This window comes from Thermothelomyces heterothallicus, assembly GCF_042370625.1.
Source record: "Thermothelomyces heterothallicus CBS 202.75 unplaced genomic scaffold P884_scaffold_30, whole genome shotgun sequence".
NCBI classification, from domain to species: domain Eukaryota; kingdom Fungi; phylum Ascomycota; class Sordariomycetes; order Sordariales; family Chaetomiaceae; genus Thermothelomyces; species Thermothelomyces heterothallicus.
In genome coordinates, this window is record NW_027192591.1 from 364,598 (window position 1) to 386,608 (window position 22,011).

A 22,011-nucleotide genomic window follows, 5' to 3' on the forward strand; every position below is an offset into this window, starting at 1 on the left:
AATCGTCGCCTTTTTGCGCCGGTTCGCCCGGTTCTGAGAAGCCAAGACAACCTAGAACGCATCCGAGGGCTCGTCAATGTCAAAAAGGGGAGCGGTGAGACTTATCTTTTCTTCCAAAACCAATTCTCCCGGTCGAGCGCCCCTGCAGATGAAATTGTGGGTTTGTTGGGACGCGCTTGCATTGCAGGTTGTGGTCAGCTGCCAGTGAGAAGGCGCGGGTTACAACCTTGTGCCTCCTGGGTCGCCGCCGAGCCCGTGTTGCCCAGAGTATTGACTCCTCCGGCTTCCGATTCCCGCAAGCCGCGAATGATTGAACAATTGAAAGTAACGGCTTACCCAGCGCGCGTGGCTCGACATGCGACCACCGGCACTTTCTTCCATTTTTATTTTTTTTTTATTTTTTTTATTATAATTTTACCTCGTCTTCACCCTGTGGGTACATCCCTGAGAGAGAATAAAAATAATAGATTCCAAGCAAACAGGACAGGCTTGGGACTACGGACTCTGTCACATACTCCTCTACTATTATCTTTGCCCCTGATCCCATCTGTCCTCACTGCAACAATACCGACATGAGGAAAGAAGGCTCGCTTCTCTATCCCTCTAACAATGGGGCTCGCTACGAGCTCACGAGCCCTACGGCCATGCCCAAGGCCGGCGGCTTCCTGTGGAACCAAAAGATGATGATCCAAATCACCTGCCGCGGATATGCCACTGCGCAATTCATGCAGCCGGAGCCGGCAAAGTACGCCTACGCACCCAACATTGAAGCCAAGACCTTCATGCAGCCGGAGCCGAACTACTATGCCCACCACCCGGGCCGGTTCGTCTACATCAAGGACCTCGAGACGGGCCAGCTCTTCTCGGCGCCATATGAGCCAGTCCGGGCGACGGCAGACCGATTCGTCTTTTCCGTCGGCAAGACCGATGTCGCCTGGGTGGTCGAGCACATGGGCATCCGCGTCGAGATGGTCATGGGCTTGCCGACACATGACGTCGCCGAGCTGTGGACCATCAAGGTGACCAACATCTCTGGCCGCCCTCGCAGAATCAGCGTCACGCCCTACTTCCCCATCGGCTACATGTCATGGATGAACCAGTTCGCCGAATGGAGCGAGGACCTGGTCGGCGTCGTTGCCAGCTGCGTTACCCCGTACCAGAAGGCCGCCGACTACTTCAAGAACAAGTACCTAAAGGACAGGACGTACTTCTTGTGCGAGACGCCGCCAGACTCGTGGGATTCCAATCAGCAGGCCTTTGAGGGCGAGGGCGGGCTCCACAACCCGTCCGCCCTGCAGGAGCCGAAGCTGACTTGTAGCGATGCTCGATACGAGACGCCCACGGCCGCCGTCCAATACCGCATCGAGCTTAATGCCGGCGAGGAGAGCGAGTACCGATTCCTGTTCGGTCCTGCCTACGACGAGGCCGAGATCCGCACCATGCGCTCGCGCTACCTGAGCAAGGAGGCCTTCCTGCGGACGGCCGACGAGTATGCTGCCTACATGGAGCGGGGGCGCGGTTGCTTGCGCATCGAGACGCCCGACAAGGAGCTCGACAACTTTGTCAACAACTGGCTGCCCCGCCAGGTCTACTACCACGGCGACGTCAACCGTTTGACCACCGATCCCCAGACGCGCAACTACCTGCAGGACAACATGGGCATGAACTACATCAGGCCCGAGGTGTCGCGAAGGGCCTTGATCACGGCCCTTTCGCAGCAAGAGGCCAGCGGCGCCATGCCGGACGGCATCTTGCTCGCCGAGGGCGCCGAGCTCAAGTACATCAACCAGATCCCTCACACCGACCATTGCGTGTGGCTGCCTCTGACGCTCGAGGTGTACCTGTCCGAGACGGGCGACTACGGGCTGCTGAAGGAGCGCGTCCGGACCGAGAACGGCGACCACTTCACCGTCTTTGAGCGCCTGTGCCGCGCCATGGACTTCCTCCTGAAGCTGCGTGACGAGCGAGGGCTCAGCTACATCGCCCAGGGCGACTGGTGCGATCCCATGAACATGGTCGGCTACAGAGGCAAGGGCGTGTCGGGCTGGCTGACGATCGCCACCGCCTTCGCGCTCAAGCTCTGGGCCGGCGTCTGCGAGCACGAGGGCGCCACCGACCTGGCAGAGCGCTTCCGCGCGGGCGCCGACGAGTGCAACGCCGCAGCCAACAAGTACCTCTGGGACGGCGACTGGTTCGCGCGCGGCATCACCGACGACAACGTCGTCTTCGGCATTAAGAAGGACCTCGAGGGCCGCATCTGGCTCAACCCGCAATCCTTCGCCATCCTCAGCGGCGCCGCCAGCCGGGAGCAGGTCTCGAGAATGTTGCCGGAGATCGACGCCCAGCTCGACACCCCCTACGGCGTCGTCATGTTCGCGCCACCCTTCACCAAGATGCGCGAGGACATTGGCCGCGTGACGCAGAAGGCGGTCGGGTCGGCGGAGAACGGCGCCGTGTACAACCACGCCAGCGTCTTCTATGTCCACAGCCTGTACCGGCTCGGGGGGCAGCAGGACCGCGCCTATAAGCACCTCCGCCAGCTGATCCCCGGCCCCAGCGAGGCCGACTACCGCCAGCGCGGCCAGCTGCCTATCTTCCTGCCCAACTACTACCGCGGCGGCTGGCACCAGTTCCCCCGGACGGCCGGCCGGTCCAGCCAGCTCTTCAACACGGGTACCTCCTCGTGGGCCTACCGCTGCGTCATCGAGGGGTTGTGCGGGCTCCGCGGCGAAGCCGACGGTCTGGTTGTCCGGCCCCAGCTGCCCAGCGGCTGGGACGCCATCAAGGTGACACGCGAGTTCCGCGGCGCCACCTTCCGCTTGGACGTCCGCCGCGCCGACGTCCAGGACGTTGTCGTCAGCGTCGGCGGCAAGACCCTGCCGCAGCCCAAGATCACCGAGTTCAAGGCTGGTGAGACGTATCAAGTTTTGGTTCTGGTGCCTCAGTAGGCGCTAGATCGTTTTTTTCTCTCCTTCTTTTTTCCTGTTCCTTTTTCTTCCCTTGTGGAGGGGGCAACAAAAGGGTTTTGGTGGCTTGTGTTCTTTTTGGAGGGGAAAGAAGGATACCACGGATTCACTCATTTCTCATTAATTCGTCAGGGTCGGCATTTTTGTTTAAAGGAATTGGCACTCCGCGCTCTTTTTCTCCGTGTCTCTAGAAAACGCCCAAACAGGGCACCTTCGCTTGGTGGGACCAAGCAAAAGTGTCAGATCGAAGAGGAGGGCAACCTCGCGACTGGTTTGGTCACAACGACTGCTACATCTCCATGTGAGCATCCGGGTGGCGGTCTTTTGCTTCTTCTACCGTTTGAACCGGCAGCTCTCGCTGAAATCAAGTTGTTTTTTTCCGGGTCCGGGTCCCGCATCGGGAGGGTCGGCAGTTCGCGACAATCCTATTCTCTAAGGCGGCTCTGACCTGTTTCGCATCAGAGTTACCGCCAACCGGCTGGCTGCGGCTCTCGTGCCCTTGCGGTAATTAATTAACCGCCTGGATGCCGCCATAGCAACGTTGAGGTGAGCAACTTTTATGCGCACTGCCTCAGACGCAGTTTCTCCTCAGCCCCGGGCCCTTTACCGGACTTCCACGATGTTGCATCTCCGCAAGACATGCAAAGTCTCGGGATCCTACGTTAGATGCGGCCCTTACCATCCATGACAGCGCGCATATTCGCCCCTGTTTGCTATTTATGTCCTCTGCCCATCCCAGGGCAAATCGATGGAACATCCCCCCTCACCTTTCTGAGCCGTCGCTGCATGAGATTATGTATGCACTTGTGGCCCAATCATTCCTGTTGCTTAAGACATAGGCAGGTATATCGACCAACGAAACGAGGGCAACCCTTTTTGAACCGCAATTCTTAGCACTTCCCACCTAACATGACATCTAGGGGCTGGAGTTTTAGACAACTCGCCGGAAGATGATTCCGAAAAGTAGATCTTGAACGTCTTTGGTTCGTACAATAAACATCACGTGTTAGAGTTTTGCGAATGCTTTGGCTTGATTACCGGTTGAGCCATACCGTTCTCTAGGACAGTCATCGGGATCCCATGCGCCCACAAATGATGGAAGAAGATGGGGGTGCTTGGGATCAAGTTTGGTTATTCAGGAACTCTTGTGGTATTTCCTGGGAAGACAGGTACGTCAATAATTACCTCACTGATGATCTAGCAGGGATCCAAGGAACGGCGCCGAGTTGTCGCTCCTTTGAGCGAACGCATATACCGAGCATCGACGGTTCAAAGTCCCCAGATCAATAGAGAGTGTCATACCCCTTCTTGCCTCAATTACTTTGCCTAGATGATTTCTAGGGTCATACCTGGCCGACGAGTCATGGGTTGACAGTTATGTAAGGTAGTGCCAATAATGTAGGCGCTGAGTTGAGGCAGAAGGCCCGAGAGCCCTCACCGCTCATGGTGTCAGCCAAACGTCATATTAAGAAACGATTTCATAAAGTTCAGTTACGACGATCATTTACAGTCCTAGAACGTCGAGCGCTCACACATAAATACCTTGCCGTACATACCCGAGAGCTTGGGTCAGTGGATGCATGAGTATGGTTCTGGCGCGATGGAAAGGAGAAGGCGAGTTATTATTTCCTGGATCTTGTCGCCCTCGAACGTGCAATCCTCCTAACCTAACCGTTAAGATTCGTAGTATTAGGAATCATACGCTCTTCTTTCAAGACCATGGAAAGAAGAGACGGTACCGCTAGTATTAATAATTACTATGTTAGAACGCTCTGATGCGGCACCGACATTCTAGATGAACGAAATGACTCGTTTGGGATCCCAAAGCGTCACGGAACTCGGACGACCCGCCTCCTTCAACTCTTAATCCGATATACATGCTATTCCTGTCGTCACAGATTCCCGAGCAACGCAATCTCTCGTACGCGGGGGCTTCATCAGCTCTACGCAACTGTGCCCTCATCGAGAAGGGATTGTTTCCAGTTGGGTGCGGATTCTTCTTGTTGCCGTAAGGTCGAGATGCCGAGAGATGGCTGCAAGCACCAGTTACTGTGCTCGATCTCGATGTCCATGACGCGAGGACCGCAATCTGGAAGGTTCTCAACTGATTGGGCGAACTGCCGTATTTGCACGAGCTGGAGCTGACAAACCGGATCAGATCACCCCGTGGTTATAATCGGTTGCCTCCCGCACATTCCGCCCGGTCAGGAGTATCTCCCACAACAATCTTCTCTGACCTTCCAAGAGCCAGAGTTATCCATCAAGCGCAGTCGTAATTAACCAAACGCCAACTCGTTTGGTCCAGAAACGGCGTAAAAAGGTCAATCGGAAAAGCATACCTAACACCAAAATGAATCTCATCGCTCTGTTGTTGACCCTTCTCCTCTTCCTCCTCCCCGTCGCCATCTCGCTCCCCGCCACAACGACCACCGACACCGACCACCCCCTTCGGCAGCCCGCACCCCACCAGAACAAGCGTATGCGCGGAATGGGTATGCGCGGAATGGCCGCGCCGCCCATGATGATGCCGGGGGCCTCCCGGCCGGGGCCGAGGATGATGGTCAAGCGCGACGATGGCGACGGCCGCGGCGGCCACGACGGCAAAGACGGCAAAGACGGCAAAGACGGCAAAGACCGTGATGGCCACGACCGTGATGGCAAAGACCGTGACGGCTACGACCACGACGGCAAAGACCGTGACGGCCACGACCGTGACGGCCACGACTGTGATGGCAAAGACCGTGACGGCAAAGATCATGACAGCCACGACCACGACGGCAAAGACCGTGATAGTAAAGACCGTGATAGCTACGACTACGATAGTAAAGACTGTGATAGCAAAGACCGTGACGGCCACGACCGCGATGGCAAAGACCGTAACGGCCATGACCGTGACGGCCACGACCGTGACGGCTACGATCGTGATGGCTACAACCGCGACGGCTACGACTACGATAGCTATAACTATGATGGCTACGACCATGACGGCTATAACCGTGACGGCCACGGCCGTAATAGCTATGGCAACAAAGATAGTAAAGACGGTAAAGACGGCAAAGACCGTAATAGCTACGACCGTGATAGCAAAGACCGTAATGGCTATAACCGTAATAGCAAAGACTATAATAGCTATAACCGTGACGGCTATAACTATGATAGCAAAGACTATAACGGCAAAGACCGTGACGGCTACGACCGTAACGGCAAAGACCGTGATAGCAAAGACTGTAATAGCCACGATTATGATAGCAAAGACCATGATAGCAAAGACCGTGATAGCTACGACCGTGACGGCAAAGACCGTAACGGCTATGACCGTGACGGCCACGACCACGACAGCTACAACCGCAACGGCCACGACCGCGACGGCCACGACCGCGACGGCTACAACCGCGACAGCTACGACCGTAACGGCCACGACCGCGACGGCCACGGCCGTAACGGCCACGGCGGCGACGGCTACGGCCATGACGGCCACGGCAGCGGTCATAGCGGCGGCGGCCACGGCGGCGGCCACGGCGGCGGCGGCGGCGGCCACGGTGGTGGCGGCGGTGGTCACGGCGGCGGCGGCGGCGGCCATGGCGGTGGCGGCGGCGGTCATGGCGGTGGCGGCGGCGGTCACGGCGGGAGGGCCTAGTATTACTCGGCTAGGTATCCGGCTTATAGGCCCTACCTGGCCGGGTACGGGTACAGGTACGGGTACAACACGCCGTACGGACGGGCGTGGTGAGCGGTAGGGCGTGTATGTGCAAGCGAAATGAAATATTGGAGAAAAAAAGAGAGAGGAAAGGGAAAGGGGGGGGAGGAGAGTCTCTTTTAACGTTCTGCTAGGTGCTTTCACAAAAGTTGGATATTGGTTTTCTTGTTCCTTCTAGGTCATTCCTCTTCTAACGTTACTTGTTCTTCTATGTGATTGACGATTCTGGCTTCTGAAAAGCTAGCTAGCTCAAGTAATAATTAATGGGTCGGAGCAGTCGAGGCTTGCAAGGTATGAATAGGATCCCTGATTAATTAACGGAATATGGGGGCGGATGCGGAAAGAATTGTCAATCAATAGCCCGTTAAGAGTGGGCAAGCATGTAATACGGCGAACAAGTATGTGATAATAGTCTACTAATTAACCGAGGCATCAGGTGTCCCCGAGAATTCGCTGATAGGTAATTAGTTATTTATTCACCCCTGCTCTTCCACGGCAGCTTCATCAACCGGCTTGGCAATTCAGATAGGCGTATGTTAAGCTGATATATCAGATCCGGTCTCGCATATGATCAGATCCCTGCGGTCGAACCCTGGCCAGAGGGGCCGCCCTGGCCCGGGAGAAGCAGTCGACGGTGCAGTTCAGCCGGAAGAAGGCCAACGCGGTGTTCTCCTGGACCGAAATGTTGTGGCTGACGCCGGCGGCGCTGTAGGCCTCGAACCAGCCGGTCGGTCCGTAGACGCTCTTGGTCCACCCGGGCAAGGGGGTATGTCCTGCACCACTCGGGCGGGCTTCCCGCTCAGGCCCAAGACGCTGGTCCACATCTTGACGGCCTCTTTGTGGTTGACGTAGCTGACCGTCTCGTCCTCGGTGCCGTGGAAGATCTGCAGCTTGGGCCGCCAGCCGTCGTAGCCCGGCGGCGAACAGGTACCTTACTGTTGCTGAGGGGCTGTATGTAAGGTTTGTGGAGAACCCCCCCTTTTTCACCCTTGGCATAAATAAACGGATGGTCTCAGCATGTCGCCGACTGGAATTGGTACAGTCAGCAGCCGTTGGATGACAGGGAGACGTATGAACCATGCATTGTAACGACGGACGGTATAAGTTGGCTTTAATATATACAATTGTCTTTGGATGCTGTTCAATGTCTGGGCCCCCCCTTCTTGCGGCTTCATCAGTAGCGTATCCGCACTGCGTATAAGACAGGCGAACATACACAGTAGCAACCAAAGAGAATATATACTGCGAAAATCAGACAACAGAGAGGCGGCCGCATTGTCGTGTCAGCCCGAGCTTCAAAGAAACCTCAAAGACCCCGCCACCTCGGAGCTCGGAGGCACCGGTTCAATCATCAGAAAAAGCTGCCCTTCCAGGCATCGGCGACCGCCTGGGCGACCAGCCTGTTGATTTCGATGCCGGGGTGGTAGTCGTTGAACCATAGGCAGGACTTGCCGTCGCTGTTGTAGCAGGTGGCGTCGGGGGCGCCGTAGTCGGTAGGGTTGTCGAGGGCAGTGTTGAAGGGCACACCCGTGTCGACAATCCTGGCCGTGATGCCGCTGTTCTTGTCCGTGAAGGCCTCCAGGTTCGCAGCGAGGGCTTCGTTGTACTTGTCGACCGCGAGCGCCTCGGCCTTCTGGTTCTCGGGCGAGTTGTTGAGCAGCACCGCCGGCGTCCGCTGGATGGCTGTGGTTTTTGTCCGCCCTCCACCTCCCGCGGCGGGTGGCGATTTGTCAGTAATAACACTCTGTGTGGTCCCCCCGGGGGGGGGAAGACCAAAAGGGGGCATAGCCCAACTTACGCGGCACGCTGAGCAGGACAAAGTTCCTGGCTCCGGCGTCGTAAAGAATCTGAAGCTGACCGAAGTAGCTCGCCATGATCTCCTCGAGGAGCGAGTCGTAGTTGGGATCCCACCAGACGTTGCCGACATCGTTGACACCGATCCAGACGCTAAAGAGCGCATTGTCGGCGTTCCACGGCGCATAGTCTGGCTTGCTCGCGATGCTGCCGCTGAACTGGGCAACCTGGTCGATGAAGCTGAGCACCGTCGGCTGGTAGGGCGGCACGATGGTGGCGTTGGTCGTGGCGCCGCCGTAGGCAAAGTTGTACGACAGCGTCGTCGACGTGTTGAACTCGGAGACCAGGAAGCCGACCCAGTTCAGCCCGCCGCTGGCCGTCCACCCGGGTAGCGGAGGGTTGCCGAGCGGGTTGCTCGCCGACGGCTTGGTGCCCGTGACGTCGAAACCGGTCTGGGAGTACGAGTCGCCGAAAGTGATAAGGTACTTGGTAGAGACGTCACAAGCCCTGATAGGTCTCGCGGTAGCTGCCCCACCCGTTGCGAGAAGAGCCAACGCCGTCGTCGTCAGGAAGCGACCCATGCTGATGAACTCAAACCGTAATTAATTATTGTTCTTCTCGAGTTGACAGTGGTTGCTCGAGAACACCGCAGACGTTGAGTACCTTAGTGTCGCCCCGAGGCGCAACAACAGCTACCAATCTAGGTTATTATAATAATAACCCAGGCCTGGAGCTACTAATTGTAGTTACATATTTATAGCAGGACTTGAATGGGTTCCTTCCCTTGTCCCGCGGAGTCCGCTCTGGTGACCACGCTCGATCCAGGAACTGTTTGCAGCTGATTGGCGGAGATTTGCCTCGGAGCGGGAGCAAGTGGCCCGTTGAGACGCCAAATCCAGGAGGGCGGAAGGAGACGTTGCGGGATGTCACCCGAACAGCCGAGCTAAGAGCAAGTGATGCAGTCCGTTTGTCTACGGACATATCTGTCATATAAGGTTAGATAAGATAAGCCCTGTGGATCCTGGCAAAAGGTGGGTTCTTTATACCTATCCTCTTCTTATATAGAGCTACAGGGCTAACAAACGTAGGAAGAGACATTGAACTTTTAAACTATCTTTTTTACTATAATAAATCTTCTATTAAATGATAGCAGAAACTCCGTTTCTAACTATCTTCAATCATTAGAATTGGATTCGTATCACTTTAATAATTAATTTAATACTACTTTTATAATAGTTATACTTGGTTTCGGTGACTTAGTAATTAAATTAGGTAATTCTATTATAATTATAATAAAACCTCTCTATTCCTAGTGACTTGGTAACTAGGGCGGTCTTCCTTCTATTAGTCTCTTAATTCCTAGTAACGTAGTAATTAAGAGAGTTATCTATTTAGCTTTTTCCTTCTTAGTAACTTAGTAACTAAAGTAATTATCTATCGACTTATATCTTTCTTCCTAGTGACTTAGTAATTAGGATATTATTCTATTAAATCTATCTATTAAAGTAGTTATTTAACCTAAGCAAATAATAGCTAGGTAAATCTTACATTAACCCTAGGATCCTTCCCTATAAAAGATCCTCTTAGACCTTCCTATCCTTCTAATACCCCTTCTAAATCTCTAATACTTAAGGAACTCTCTAACTATGTTATAAGTATTCTATAGAGGTATAATAAAATGCCTTATATACTATATATATAGGTATTAGAGCCTAATCCAAATAACTAAGTATATAAAGAATCTCCTCTATAGAAGATAAAGATATAACTATTATTTACTAATAACTATACCCTTAAATAGGCTAAACGATATATATATTATCCTACCCTAGTATACCCTTACTTAGGGCTTACTAGTCCCTCTTAAGCTAATATATAGGAAAACTATACCTATAAGCTAGATAAAATACCTATAACCCCCCTATAGAACTAAACAAGTAAAAGACTTTACAAACTACTAAGAAAAGGAAAGAGTAGCTAGGCTAGCCTAGCCCTAGGGGTACTTAGCCCCCTAGGGCCTAGCATAGCCTAGGTCCTACCCCTTGTCTAGGTCTAGCCTTATAGCTAGCCTATACTCTAAAAGCTTCCCTAACTATAAGAGCTAGTTAACTACCCCCTATATAAGCCTTTAAGCCTAGGTACCTCTACCTTACAATATATAATAGAGGTCTAGATAGGTTTATATTATCTAGCTTACCTAGGGTCTAGGCCTTAGAGGGGTTTTATATTATACTACCAAGTGCTTAACTATTTCCTAGCCTTCTTTATAGGTATAGAGGAAGGTATTAACCTCTAGGACCTTAGCCTTAAAGAGAAAGTCTTAGAGGCTAATAGCCCCTAACCTAGCCTAGGTTAGTAAGGATCTCTAGGCCTTTATTAGGCCCTAGTACTAGGTTAGGGCCTTATTAGTAAAAAGGTATTTAGGGGGGTCTTACTTAGCTAGCCTCCTAAGCCTTCTACCCCCTCCCTAGGTCCTTTGCTTCTACCAATCCTCTTAAGCCCTCCTAAGTACCTCTTAGGTATTGTTACTAGCCTACTATAGTGCCTCTATAGACTGCTAATTAGCCTCTGTTAGCCTCTATAGTTCTCCCCTGCCCTTAGGTCTCTAGAACCTCTTATAGAGCCTTAAATAGGCCTCCTTTACAATGCCTATTAGCCTCTAGCCTCTTAAAAGGACTAGCTATTATATTCTAGCCTTAAAGTCTATAAGCTATTTATTAAGGTATAGGTTAAATAGTAGGACCTAGGACATAGTTTCTAGTATATAAATTAGTATAGCTTAATAAGCCCTTATAACTATCTATAGGCTATAGCTTTAAGCCTTGGCTAGGGCCCAGGCTAGGCCTTAGGGGTTACCCCTAAAGGGGATAGAGGTATAGAAACTAGAGGCCTTATAGTCTATAATAGTCTATATATACTTAGTATATATCTCTTTAGCCTAAGTAAGCCCTAAGCCCTAGGTCTTTATAGCGATCTTAATAAGGGTAAATTCCTAGGTCTTAAGCTTATATTCTATAATACCTTTATAGGCTAACTAATATAGCCTCTAATCTAGCTAGACTCTAAGGAATCTAGCTAAACTAGTAGGCTATATAGGGCTTACCCCTCCCTTAGGGTAAGGTAATGTTAACCGGCCTATATTACTATTTATAGCCCTTATTAAAGTGGTTTAACTTGCTTTTCTCTGCTATAAAGGCTATCCTATAGGTCCTTACCTACTATAAGTAAGTATCTTATACTCTCTCTAATTATTAAGTATTTACTTTAGGAGTCTTATTAAAGGCTAGTAGGTTTATATTATCTATAAAGCCTATTAGGCCTAGGTATAGGTACTCTTCCTTTAGTACCCTATATAAAGTGCTAATATAGAATATAAAAAGGACTAGGGAAAGGGGGGACCCTTAAAAGACTCCTATTAGAACTAGGATAGGCCTTATTACTTTGCTATTAAACTAGAGAGAAGCTAACTAGTTAGTTAGCTATACCCTAACCTAGAGGACTAGCTACCTTAGGTAGCCTAGATCCTAGAGGGTAGCTAATAGCCTAGTATAGTTAATAATATTAAAGGCCCTAGATATATTAAGCTATAAGAGGGAGGTAATTTCCTTTTACCTCTAAGCCTCTTATACTTATATTATTACTAGTTATATTACTAGCTCCATAGACCTATTAGCCCTATTTCCTATCTATTTATCTAATAAAAGCCTATTAGCCTCTATAGCCTTAGTAACCCTTATTACTACTATTACCTCTATAACCTTAGCTATAATAAGTAATAAGATAATAAGCCTATAGCCTCTAAGGGTCCTATAAGCTATAAAGGGTTTACTAGGCTTTTATAGGAATATAATCTTAGCTTCTTTAAACTATAATAAGAACTACCCTAGTTATAGGTACCTAGTAGTTAAAACTATAAGTATATAGGCTAACAGTTCCCTATAGGCCTTTAATAGGCCTATAGGTAATAGGTCAGCCCCTAAAGCCTTCTAAGGGGTAGCCCTCTATAGGGTATAGCTAATATCCTTTAGGGTGACCCTCTATTTAATAATAAAGTAGCTAGGGCACTCCTTAGTCAAGCTAGGGTCCTAGATATTATTAAGGTTAGTAGCTAGGTTTAGGAAGAACCGGCTTATAAGGGTATAGGCCTTAGCCTCGAAGGTTATAGAGTCAGGGCCCCCCTAGGGATCCTAGAGGGCTAGGAGCTTTAGGGGGTCAATGGGAGTAAAACTCTTAAGCCGGGCCTACTGTTCTAGCTTTTAGAGTAGCGTTTGGTTATTCTAGGCCCCCTAGAGAGTTGCCCTCTATCTAGCTAGCTTATAGTGATAAATAGCCTTTAAGAGGGCTTTAGATACCCTATTTTTATATTTATCTTTTTTAATCTTTAAGACTAGGTATCTCTTAATAAACTTCTAAAACTAATACTTCCTAATAATCTAATTAAATCTAAAGGTATAAAGGATATAGTTAATAGAGACCTAGATTTGTTAATATTTTATTAGGAGCCTTAAAGGTTCCTAGGCTAAGATCTAGTTAGCTAAGTATTTTTCTTAATTATAGCTAAGCCTCTATATTACCTAGGCCTTATACTAGCCCTTTAATTAGGTAGTAAAGATAATCTAATTATAAAGGGTAGAAAAGGAGACCTTTTATATCTGGCTAGCCTTACGGATAGACTGGCTAGCCTAGACAGCTTGTATTGTGAGTTAGATGATATCTTTGGAGACTATAGTGATAGAGGAATTAAAGGAGGATAATAAGGCTTAATTTGAGCTTATTTTGGTAGAACTGTGGTGGTTTAGAACAGATGGGTGCCAAATCAGGGTGTGGTAAAAGTTTAATCTATTGGTGGCCTGATCCATTGGTGGGTGCACGGACTTACCACAGGGGCGCTCTTGGAGAGGTCCTGCACCGCTACATATTCCCAACTCGATCGAGATGTTCAAGAATAGTTACCGGCATCTTTCACAGCCAATCTCGTTGAAGTATACTAATGCAATTTGAGCCAACCCTCGGGAGGACAATTGCTCCTGGCGTTTGCTAGCATTCCGAAACAGCTTGCTGGTGGGCTCGGAAAGGAATCCCATGCCGGAATCTTTGGAAGCATGTTGCCTTAATCTGGGTAGCCATGCCGTGGAATATTATGTCTGCTCATTCGTGCCAGGCATTGATAGAGCGTCCTTCCAAAATGTGGTAACATTAGAGGGGACTCAGCACTACCCACCTCGACCAGACCGTTTATCTACAATCGGTAATCGTTTTGCAGTACCAAGACCAAGACAAAGCGTTACGTAGCCTTCTGAGTATTATTCTGTGATAGAGTATGTAATGTCGATCCGCTCCCGAGTGCTTCGGCGCGAAGAGAAAGTATATACCACGGTTCGATTGGGTTATGGAAGATCCTGTGGGTGCGAAGAAAAATGCTCGATTTGCCCAAAACACCACACTCCTAGGCCAGATCTATCGAGGTGCGCCAGCCCTGGCGATCCCTGGCGCCATCCTGGTAACTCCTGGTTTCAACAGCGCCAAGTCATCATTCCTAGCTCGGGCCTGTGTTGCGGGTTGAGATGGGGAGATGGAAATTCTGGCCTGGCCCGCCGCTGCCGGAGACGGCGACCTGGAACTGGTTGTCAGGCCCGCCGCGATGCGAGACACTAGTGTCCTGCTTGACCTCGCGGGTGACTTGAATGATGCGGCGAGTCGAGTCGCTATCGTCATTGCTTTCTTTATCCTGATGCTCGCCGATGATTGTGTCGTTGGCGGTGTTTGCCAGCTTGATGCGGGTGCGCCGCGCGCGCCCGCCGGTGCCGCCGATAGTCACCAGGTTCACATCGCCGGAATGGCCGGGCGTTACCTCATTGGAGCCATGTGAGGCTGCGAGGGCGCGGAAGAGACGGCGGATCATAGGCATCGACCCAGCTATAATGCCCAAGTCGCACTCGAGCACTGTCAACATGACGATCTTTGCGATTGTGTCTGCAGCGCTTCGCCATCAGCTCCCTTCCCCTCTTGAGAAAAGAAACGAAACTGTTAGGACTTAACCACGTACAATATTTGTCAACAGTCGCCGTGTAAGCCCATGTGTAGGCGATCCGGATCACGGTGGCCACGGACGCAAAAATACCCAGCGACAAAACGCCCATGGTCAAGAGCTTCAGTTTCGTGGGCATACGGGTGTGGCGGAGCAGGAAGATAGGCACCAGAGAGGTGCTGACGTCGGTGAAAATATTCGCCGCCGAGACGAAGTACGACACGTTCAGAATGACCCTCTGGCCTGAAGTGCAGTCTCCCGGCTCGCCCCAGGCCGCAGCCACGGGTTTGCATTGGAAGATGGCTACGGGCCATGAAATCTGCCAGACAACCCAGCCCAAGGCGAACAGTGCCCAGAGTATGTATGTATACGTTTTGTTCAAGCCCTTGGCCAGCCGAAGGAGCGTCCAGATGATGCTCGACTTGATAAGTGCGCCGTCCAAGACGTACAAGAACTGCCAGATTATCGTCCACAGTCCCATCTTGTACATCATGCCGACCGTGATGACGTCGTCGTGGGACCCGATACCGCAGAACGAAAGAACAATAACCGCGGCGTTATGTCCGAGGTTTACGATCTAGAGAGAGTTCACGATCAGTCCTGCGTCCGCAATCCAGCATTCTTGGTTCATCGGAACAGAACAGGGCAGCAAGCACTTACCCATCCAGCAAGCATCAGCCAGTCCTCGACGGAGAAGGATCGTAGTGTGATGCGGACGTAGAATCGTAGGCAGACCATGATGCTGGACAAGATGGTGAAGACGACGGTTGTCACCAACATCGAGAGCGCCAGGCCCTCGGGCTGGATGGGCTCAAACGTGGTCGTCGTCAAATCTTTGGCCATGATGCACTTTGACTTGATCCTTGGGGTACGAGGAGGAGGAAACTGTCGTGAGTGGGAAAAAAGACATTCTGTATGTGTCTATGTGAAATTCCATCAAGCGGCCCGTTGCCCCCTGGGACCATCTAACATTAGTTAGGTGGTCAAATAAACCACGTTAGGAATGTGCAGACCGTTCCTTAATTCCTTCGCAGGACCAGGGTCAAGGATAAGGAAACCAAGCTTAAAACTAATTATCAGGTAAGTACCTGATTAAATGCTGAGCGGCTGGAGGCGTTGGTCACTCAGACCCTCGAAGTTTTGCCGTGCAGATTGCCACACGGTTAAGGGGGAGCAGCGGTGCCGTGCCTGCGTGCCTGGGCATTTCGGCTGCGCGGTAACAGCTCCAAACGGTCAAAAGTCAGGCACGACGCAGTGATCGAGGGCTAGCACCGTCGTTCTTGCCCATTTACCCAATCAGGATGGCAATCGAGACCTCAGGTATAACTACTGAGTAGGCAGATATGTTGCCATGAATATGCACTACGAGACTGTCCCGCCCCCGTTCAGCAACCCATATCCGAATCGGCCCATCTTCGGGAGTGTCACGTTGCCTGCACACCGATACTCCACCAGACACACGCCTGATGTGGGACTGTGAGGCCCCTGCTCGGGGCAGTTCCCCGGCCCGGGGCAGTTCCCCGGCCCGGGGCAGTTCCCCGGCCGTTGAGGCAGGGGTTAGGAGTGGGGGGCCACAACAGGTCGTATCGGATGCAGTTTCCGAGAGCTGCAGGGCAGTTAGGCCATTAACAGTGGTCTGGGCTATGCCCAGACCCTGAAGTAATCCGTACCTGCCATGCCAAGCCACTGATACCCCTGAATTGACTGCCCTGACCTTCCAAGCCTGCCAAACCACTCCCACAGCTCCCGCAGTTCCAAGGCCGTGTTTTGAGGGCCACATCTTTCAACAGTATTGTAGTAAATTCTGCTATAGGTATATAACTACACAGTAACGTTAGAGCACGTATATACCTGGTCCTATTATTAGAAAAACCAACAGCGAATTGCCACGTCGTTGCACAAGGCACTTGAAAAGACGGAATCGCTACGTATAGAAGCAGACGATCAGCAGCAAATTGGCAGCCAGTCATGGCGCGCAGTCAATCAGGTTGATTTAACTTAGAGCCAGTGGGAGTTATTTCCGACAGTGTTAACCTTCCAAATACACCTTGAGATTGACCCTGAATTTACCGCGTAAGCGCTGCCCTATAGCGCAACATAATGTCTCCCCATGTTCATTTTAGTCAACCCTAGCAAGTTGGCCTCCGGTCTGAAACCGTCCGTTATCGGCTGTTTCACAGCTCATTGCGAGCTGTGGCGGACCGGTGGCCAAATTGCTAGGATGACCAAAGCGGGTGTGGAAGACGTTACCTCCGAGCCTGTCATGTGTTCAAGGAACCCACATTGAACAGATACACCTCGTCCTCGTGTCTTAAGCGTGCGGCTTTGGCTGGCCAAGAATGCAATCAATGACCTTATGATCGTCGTAAGCGGCAACGGTGCGCTCGCACAAGACAGCAACACGCTCCTTGGACTGCAGACCGTCGGGGCAGATGAGCCAGATAACGTTGGTCATAAAGGAGCGCCGGTACTCGATCATGACCTCGGGGTCGTTATGACGATCAAACTTGGGACCCCCGAGCCGGTGCAGCATCTCGAGGTAGTGGTCGAGGATCTCCATTTCGTGCGCGCGGCGGTCCTCGACGCTCAGCATAGCCGTCATGTGGTACACAACGTCGTGGAAGCACGAGCCGAAGTGGAACGCAGACCAGTCCAGGAAGCCAATGCGGCCGTCGGCCGTGAAGTAGACGTTGCCGATGTGTGTGTCGCCGTGCAGCAGCGTGCGGAATCGCGGGTTGCGCTCGGCGTAGTAGCGGTCCAGCGCCTCGTTGCATCGCTTGCCATCCATCAGGTACTCCGGTAGCTGGGGTCGGCCCGGAGTCCGCACCACTTCGTCCCATGATGCACACATGAATTTCATAGCGGGGTCGTAGTTATTCCAGATCCCTGGGGTAGTTGCACCTGGTTAGCTTTGCTGACAGACCGCCTGCTTGGCGGAGGGGAAAGGGGAGGGGGGCGATTTGCTTACAGGGATGGTCTTCCTGACTCTGACCCCAGTACTGGGCATGCAGGCCAGCCAGCTGCTCAACGCCATTCATGACCTGCTCAGCTGGGTACGAGGCAACCTCTGCAGGAAAGGAGCAGCCCTCCTTAGTAAGATCGTTCATAATTGCCATACCCTGCTTGTCGCTTGTACCGCTCCACCAGGCCTTCGGGAAGATCATGTTCTTGATGTTAGGGGCCAGTTTGGAGTAGAAGTCGGCTTCGCGCTGCGCTAGGCTGACTGTCCACGGTTGCGCCTGCATCATCCTAGGGTCGAAGACACCCTTGACACAGATATGGGTCGGCCGCTCGTCGGTACTTGCGTCCTCGTACGTGATGGCAAAGAACAGCTTGCTAGCGGTGCCCCAAATGGTTCGTGTGTTCTCGGCCCTCTTGATCTTGTGCCCGAGCTTGCTACCCAGCCACTCGGAGGTCAGATCCGAAGGGAGGGCTGGAAGCTGCTCACTGTCTGATCCCGACATATTTCTCGTCTCGTTCTGCGCTGTTTGAGAAGTGGATGAAAGGAAATTTGGAGCACAAGCCGGGACAATTTGAGATAGCCGCCCATTCCACCTTAAGTAATCCGTAAACAAGTCCCATCTCTATTGCACACAGCACCTACCTATCTTGGTACTATGAGCTTTACCCCGCTTTCCCACACCGCTTCTGAAGTGCCCAGGTGGTAACTTAAACCTTGACGTTGGTTACCTCCCTGTTCCATCCCGTTTTAGCGTAGTTTGGCAAGGGTACGTTAACGTACCTACAGTTGTTTCGAATCATCAAGGGATATTTCCGTACAGTACATGGGATTGCTCTTCTTCTCGCTGTGAGATTGTCATTCATCGAGGCTTCGAATCCTCCATGTCCTCTATCCCTTAAATACCTGCAGGGTCTTATCCAATCGGGTATTAAATCGTTTTCGAAGGCCCTATGTAGTGCACAGAATCCTTTGCCACCACTCCACCTATAAAACACCAGTTGGCGATGTACACGTACAGTACATACGTGCAGATCTCGCATTTTTCATGGTGTCTTTGCCCAGTGGCCAGGGGGCTGCGCCTCCGGGACTCCTCCTTGCCTGCGACGTTTATGCCGGCAGAGCCAACACCAGCGGATGTCACATCATGACAGAATTGTCATGATGGTTTTTTTGACAGGATTGTCGTGGCGGATATGACCTCTCCACCGTCCGCCAGAACCGGTGATGATGTTCGTCCAAGGGTGTGCATGCCCCTGAGCCACAACGCTACACCAACCCTCACATCCTCTGTCGCTCCCAGCACCCAACACACTTCAAAAAGAGGATGCATTCTGTGACCATTGGATACTGGCATGCAAGCCAACCTTCCAACACCTATATTTAATGACAATGAATACTACTGCATGCCAGTATCGACACTGGCCTGGCCACGTAGAAACCACGTGCATACACGGTGCGCACGAGCCGGTCAGCCTGTGGCACAATCCTTAGATAGCTTTCGAAAAAAAAACGCCCAGTAAATAATTCCTTCCTCGCTTCTTTCATGTACGGAAGTACACGGTGCTGTAATCTGTACATTTCAGAGCTCGTCAATGAAGCTTCGCTTCAATGACGCCTTTCAATGGCAATGCTTCTTTCTTCCCTGCCAACCCCGCCACCCCTTGAAAACGCGCAGCGTAAACACCCCTGAGCAGCCAGGCTTGGCTGTAGGCTTGGCTGGAAACAGCGGGCAATCGAACTAGGCCGCTGAATAGTGAAGTGAGTCGAACTTTATACAGTATGGTTGAAGATCTTCAAATATCTAAGTCCTCTTGGCGAAGGTGGCTTTGCCAAGGGGTTAAAGGATTCATTTTGAACCTTCGAATCCTTAAAATCCGCGCTTGGTTGCTCGTTCTCGTCTTCGAGTGATCTGTATTTTGCACCAGCCTCCCTCGTCATCATCCCCAGCCAATATAGAGGCACTTCTGCCTTCTAAACCCGGGAAACCGCCCTGTCTACTTGAACTCCAGGTGCTACTACTGTGCCAGCTGCTACTTTGTTGTCCTACCGTTGCTTCCTCAACGTCGTTCCATCCTTTGACCGAGTCTGATATACCGAATTATCCATACCGGCCATCAAAGCGAAAATGCTTACCGAGGTATGCTTCCTCCTTAGCCACTTATTCCCACAAGGTGACTGATGTTGAGTGAATTGGCAACGTGCTGACAAGGGCATAGGCTTCGGTCGCCGCCCTCAGGGAAACACTCTCGCACTTTGTCCACGGGGTTACCGGAGGCCGTGCGATAGACGCAGAGGCCCTTACTCTAACATCTATCGACAAGCTCCGTGCCGCTGTCGTGTCGGAGCTCCAAGCATCGAGTCTCAGGGCCCACTTGGACTTTATTGACTCAAAGGGCCAGCTCACCCTGGGGTGCTATGTGGCGGCCGACTTTACGTGGTCGCACCCGCTCGAGTACCAGGTTATGGTGGCGCAGCTCACCCTTTTCTTCTTCCACGCCGAGGACTTGCTGGGGCACAAGCCCGACGTGCTCCGGCGCCTGCAGCTCAACGTGGCCACAGGACAGCCGTGCGGCGACCCGGTACTTGACTGGTACGCCCGCGAGCTGACGCCGCGCCTGTGGAGCGTCTTCGACCCACTCGTTGCCAACATGATCGTCGTGGCCTGCTATGACTTCATCAATGGCATCGGCATTGAGCAGCTGACAGAGTGCGCCTCTGTGCACCCACAGGCACCCAACTTCCCGGACTGGTTACGCTTCAAGACGGGGCTCTCGCCCATGTACTCGTTGTTGGCGCTAGCACGGGCTTCAGACCTGAACCTGCCTACGGGCGGGCTAGCGAAGTATGTCCAGGTGATAGCCGACGTGATCACCTTCACCAACATTGTCAACGACGTCATCTCCTTCTACAAGGAGCTGTTGGCTGGGGAGAAGGCGAACTACGTTCAGATGCGGGCACAGAAGGACAAGGTTGACGTGTTGGCGGCGCTGCGCACTCTGGCCGACGAGGGTATTCGCATTCGGGACCGCGTGCTCGCCACCCTTGCCGACGAGCCCGAGTATCTTGCCAACTTTGATGCATACGCGAAAGGCATCACACACTTTCATACCTCATCCCCGCGCTACCGCTTGTGCGAGCTGTTTGGAAAACCTTGAGATAATTGATGTTACACAAGGCATTTGATTGCTGTTCTCTTAAACTCCTCCTAATCGGGTCGCCCTGCCGAGACCTCGTTGACGTTGTCGGCTCAGCCTCGATCTCCCGCCCCTGTCTGCTGTAGCTGGAATCGCGGCGTGTGATCCGCGTCAGATCAAGCCACCAACTCCCCCCCCCCCTATGATTCGCCCCCTGCATGCCTTGCCGCAGCTGCGCCGGCATTCGGTCCATATTTCTGGGGGGAAGGGGGAGGGGGGAGGGGGTGTTGGGGGGAAGCGGGTTGGATGCCGAGATAATTACAGACAGCCCCTTACCGGCGTGCATCACTGTAAACAACCGGCCGGATCACTACCGGTCCTTGACGAGCTCTTCCTTGGGCGACATCTCAGTTTTTCTGGCCGCCTCTGACCCTCCTCGGTTTCGGACCTTATCCCAAGGAATGAAGCCATTTGTTGTATTTATGACATCCAATGTTGCATTGTAAACAAAGAGAGCCCCGCGCCCCCTGCTGGGAGGTCGACCATCTGCCTCGGAAACCCGGGCTCCTTGACTGCGCCAGGTACACGGCGCAGTTGTAACAGTGCTCTATAGCACCCCGTACCGAACCTTGTCGGGGTGCCTGCTGCCCGCAAACTCCGCTCATGAGCATTAGAAACAATGCGGCTTCAGGATGATTACTCAAGTCCCCGGCTGGGACCAGATCACGTCGCTCAACCAACTGCGATAGCAGAGATGGCATGCTCAATGTCCAATCACCCTGCCGCGTTGCCAACCCAACCGCTCTCTTCGTTTCCTTCCCGCATCCGTTGGCAGGTCGTCCCGGGGTGGTGCTCGAACGTTAGTCGTCATAATGTTCAATCGGGGTGTTGAATAAGCTGTGTGATGCAGTACGTTGTCTACGGACGCGTCTATCATATAAGGTTGGATAAGATAAGCCCTGTGGATCTGGCAAACGGGCTGGCAAACGGAGTGTTCTTTGTTCCTATCCTCTACTTATACAGAGCCACAGGGCCAGCAAACGTAGGAAGGAGACATCGCACTTTTGAACTATTTACAACTTACCAACTTTCTTCCATCAATTAGAACCATCTTCTATCAAATGGTAGCAGAAACTCTGCTTCCAACTATCAAAACTAGATTCGTATCGCTTTGACAATTAATCTAGTACCACTTTCGTGATAGTTACGCTCTGTTTCGGCGACTTGGTAACCGAACTAGGCAATTCTATTATAATTACTACAAAATCTCTGTTCCTAGCGACTTAGTAACTAGGGTAGTTATCTATCCTCTTCCTTCTTCTTAGCGACTTAGTAACTAGGACAATCCTCCTCTCTTCTATTAACCCTATCTTCGTTTGACCCTGGCGACTTGGTAACCGGTGGCTAGGCGAATCTTATATTAACCCTAG

The 22,011-nt window shown here is 51.9% G+C and overlaps 6 protein-coding genes across 6 annotated transcripts; 2 read left to right on the top strand and 4 right to left on the bottom strand.

Moving 5' to 3' along the window:
* Positions 1 to 335: 335 nt before the first annotated feature.
* On the top strand, positions 336 to 3,349 carry P884DRAFT_264179 (glycoside hydrolase family 94 protein). Its single transcript, XM_069441824.1, has one exon. It carries the CDS (start codon positions 573 to 575, stop codon positions 2,946 to 2,948), a length of 2,376 nt encoding a protein of 791 aa, XP_069294286.1. The 5' UTR covers positions 336 to 572; the 3' UTR covers positions 2,949 to 3,349.
* A 3,929-nt stretch (positions 3,350 to 7,278) lies between these two features.
* On the bottom strand, positions 7,279 to 7,623 carry P884DRAFT_316650 (uncharacterized protein; the record flags this gene model as incomplete). The annotated part of the gene is made up of 1 exon (XM_069445291.1): positions 7,279 to 7,623. A coding segment is annotated over one exon (345 nt), but the record flags the coding sequence as incomplete, so codon positions are not given.
* Positions 7,624 to 8,014: 391 nt separating this feature from the next.
* On the bottom strand, positions 8,015 to 9,038 carry P884DRAFT_210010 (carbohydrate esterase family 16 protein; the record flags this gene model as incomplete). The annotated part of the gene is made up of 2 exons (XM_069438972.1): positions 8,015 to 8,346; positions 8,462 to 9,038. The coding sequence occupies 2 exons, from the start codon at positions 9,036 to 9,038 to the stop codon at positions 8,015 to 8,017; spliced, it is 909 nt and encodes a 302-aa protein (XP_069294288.1).
* Positions 9,039 to 13,877: 4,839 nt separating this feature from the next.
* P884DRAFT_294683 (uncharacterized protein) lies at positions 13,878 to 15,394 on the bottom strand. Its single transcript, XM_069444292.1, has 3 exons — positions 15,146 to 15,394; positions 14,504 to 15,062; positions 13,878 to 14,430 (listed from the first exon to the last, which is right to left on the bottom strand). Exons 1-3 carry the CDS (start codon positions 15,326 to 15,328, stop codon positions 13,994 to 13,996), a joined length of 1,179 nt encoding a protein of 392 aa, XP_069294289.1. The 5' UTR covers positions 15,329 to 15,394; the 3' UTR covers positions 13,878 to 13,993.
* Positions 15,395 to 16,796: 1,402 nt separating this feature from the next.
* Positions 16,797 to 17,949, bottom strand: P884DRAFT_210006 (kinase-like domain-containing protein; the record flags this gene model as incomplete). The annotated part of the gene is made up of 2 exons (XM_069438971.1): positions 16,797 to 17,371; positions 17,454 to 17,949. 2 exons carry the CDS (start codon positions 17,947 to 17,949, stop codon positions 16,797 to 16,799), a joined length of 1,071 nt encoding a protein of 356 aa, XP_069294290.1.
* A 1,960-nt stretch (positions 17,950 to 19,909) lies between these two features.
* On the top strand, positions 19,910 to 20,602 carry P884DRAFT_280498 (isoprenoid synthase domain-containing protein; the record flags this gene model as incomplete). The annotated part of the gene is made up of 1 exon (XM_069443446.1): positions 19,910 to 20,602. One exon carries the CDS (start codon positions 19,910 to 19,912, stop codon positions 20,600 to 20,602), a length of 693 nt encoding a protein of 230 aa, XP_069294291.1.
* Positions 20,603 to 22,011: the final 1,409 nt, after the last annotated feature.

What these genes read in the sequence shown, in the direction of transcription:
- P884DRAFT_264179 (XM_069441824.1), top strand. Translation starts at nt 573, where the DNA reads ATGAGGAAAGAAGGCTCGCTTCTCTATCCCTCTAACAATGGGGCTCGC.
- P884DRAFT_294683 (XM_069444292.1), bottom strand. Translation starts at nt 15,328, where the DNA reads ATGGCCAAAGATTTGACGACGACCACGTTTGAGCCCATCCAGCCCGAG. An exon ending in GGCTGATGCTTGCTGGATGG is followed by an intron (nt 15,063 to 15,145) that starts GTAAGTGCTTGC and finishes AACTCTCTCTAG; the next exon opens with ATCGTAAACCTCGGACATAA. An exon ending in GGCGACTGTTGACAAATATT is followed by an intron (nt 14,431 to 14,503) that starts GTACGTGGTTAA and finishes GAAGCGCTGCAG; the next exon opens with ACACAATCGCAAAGATCGTC.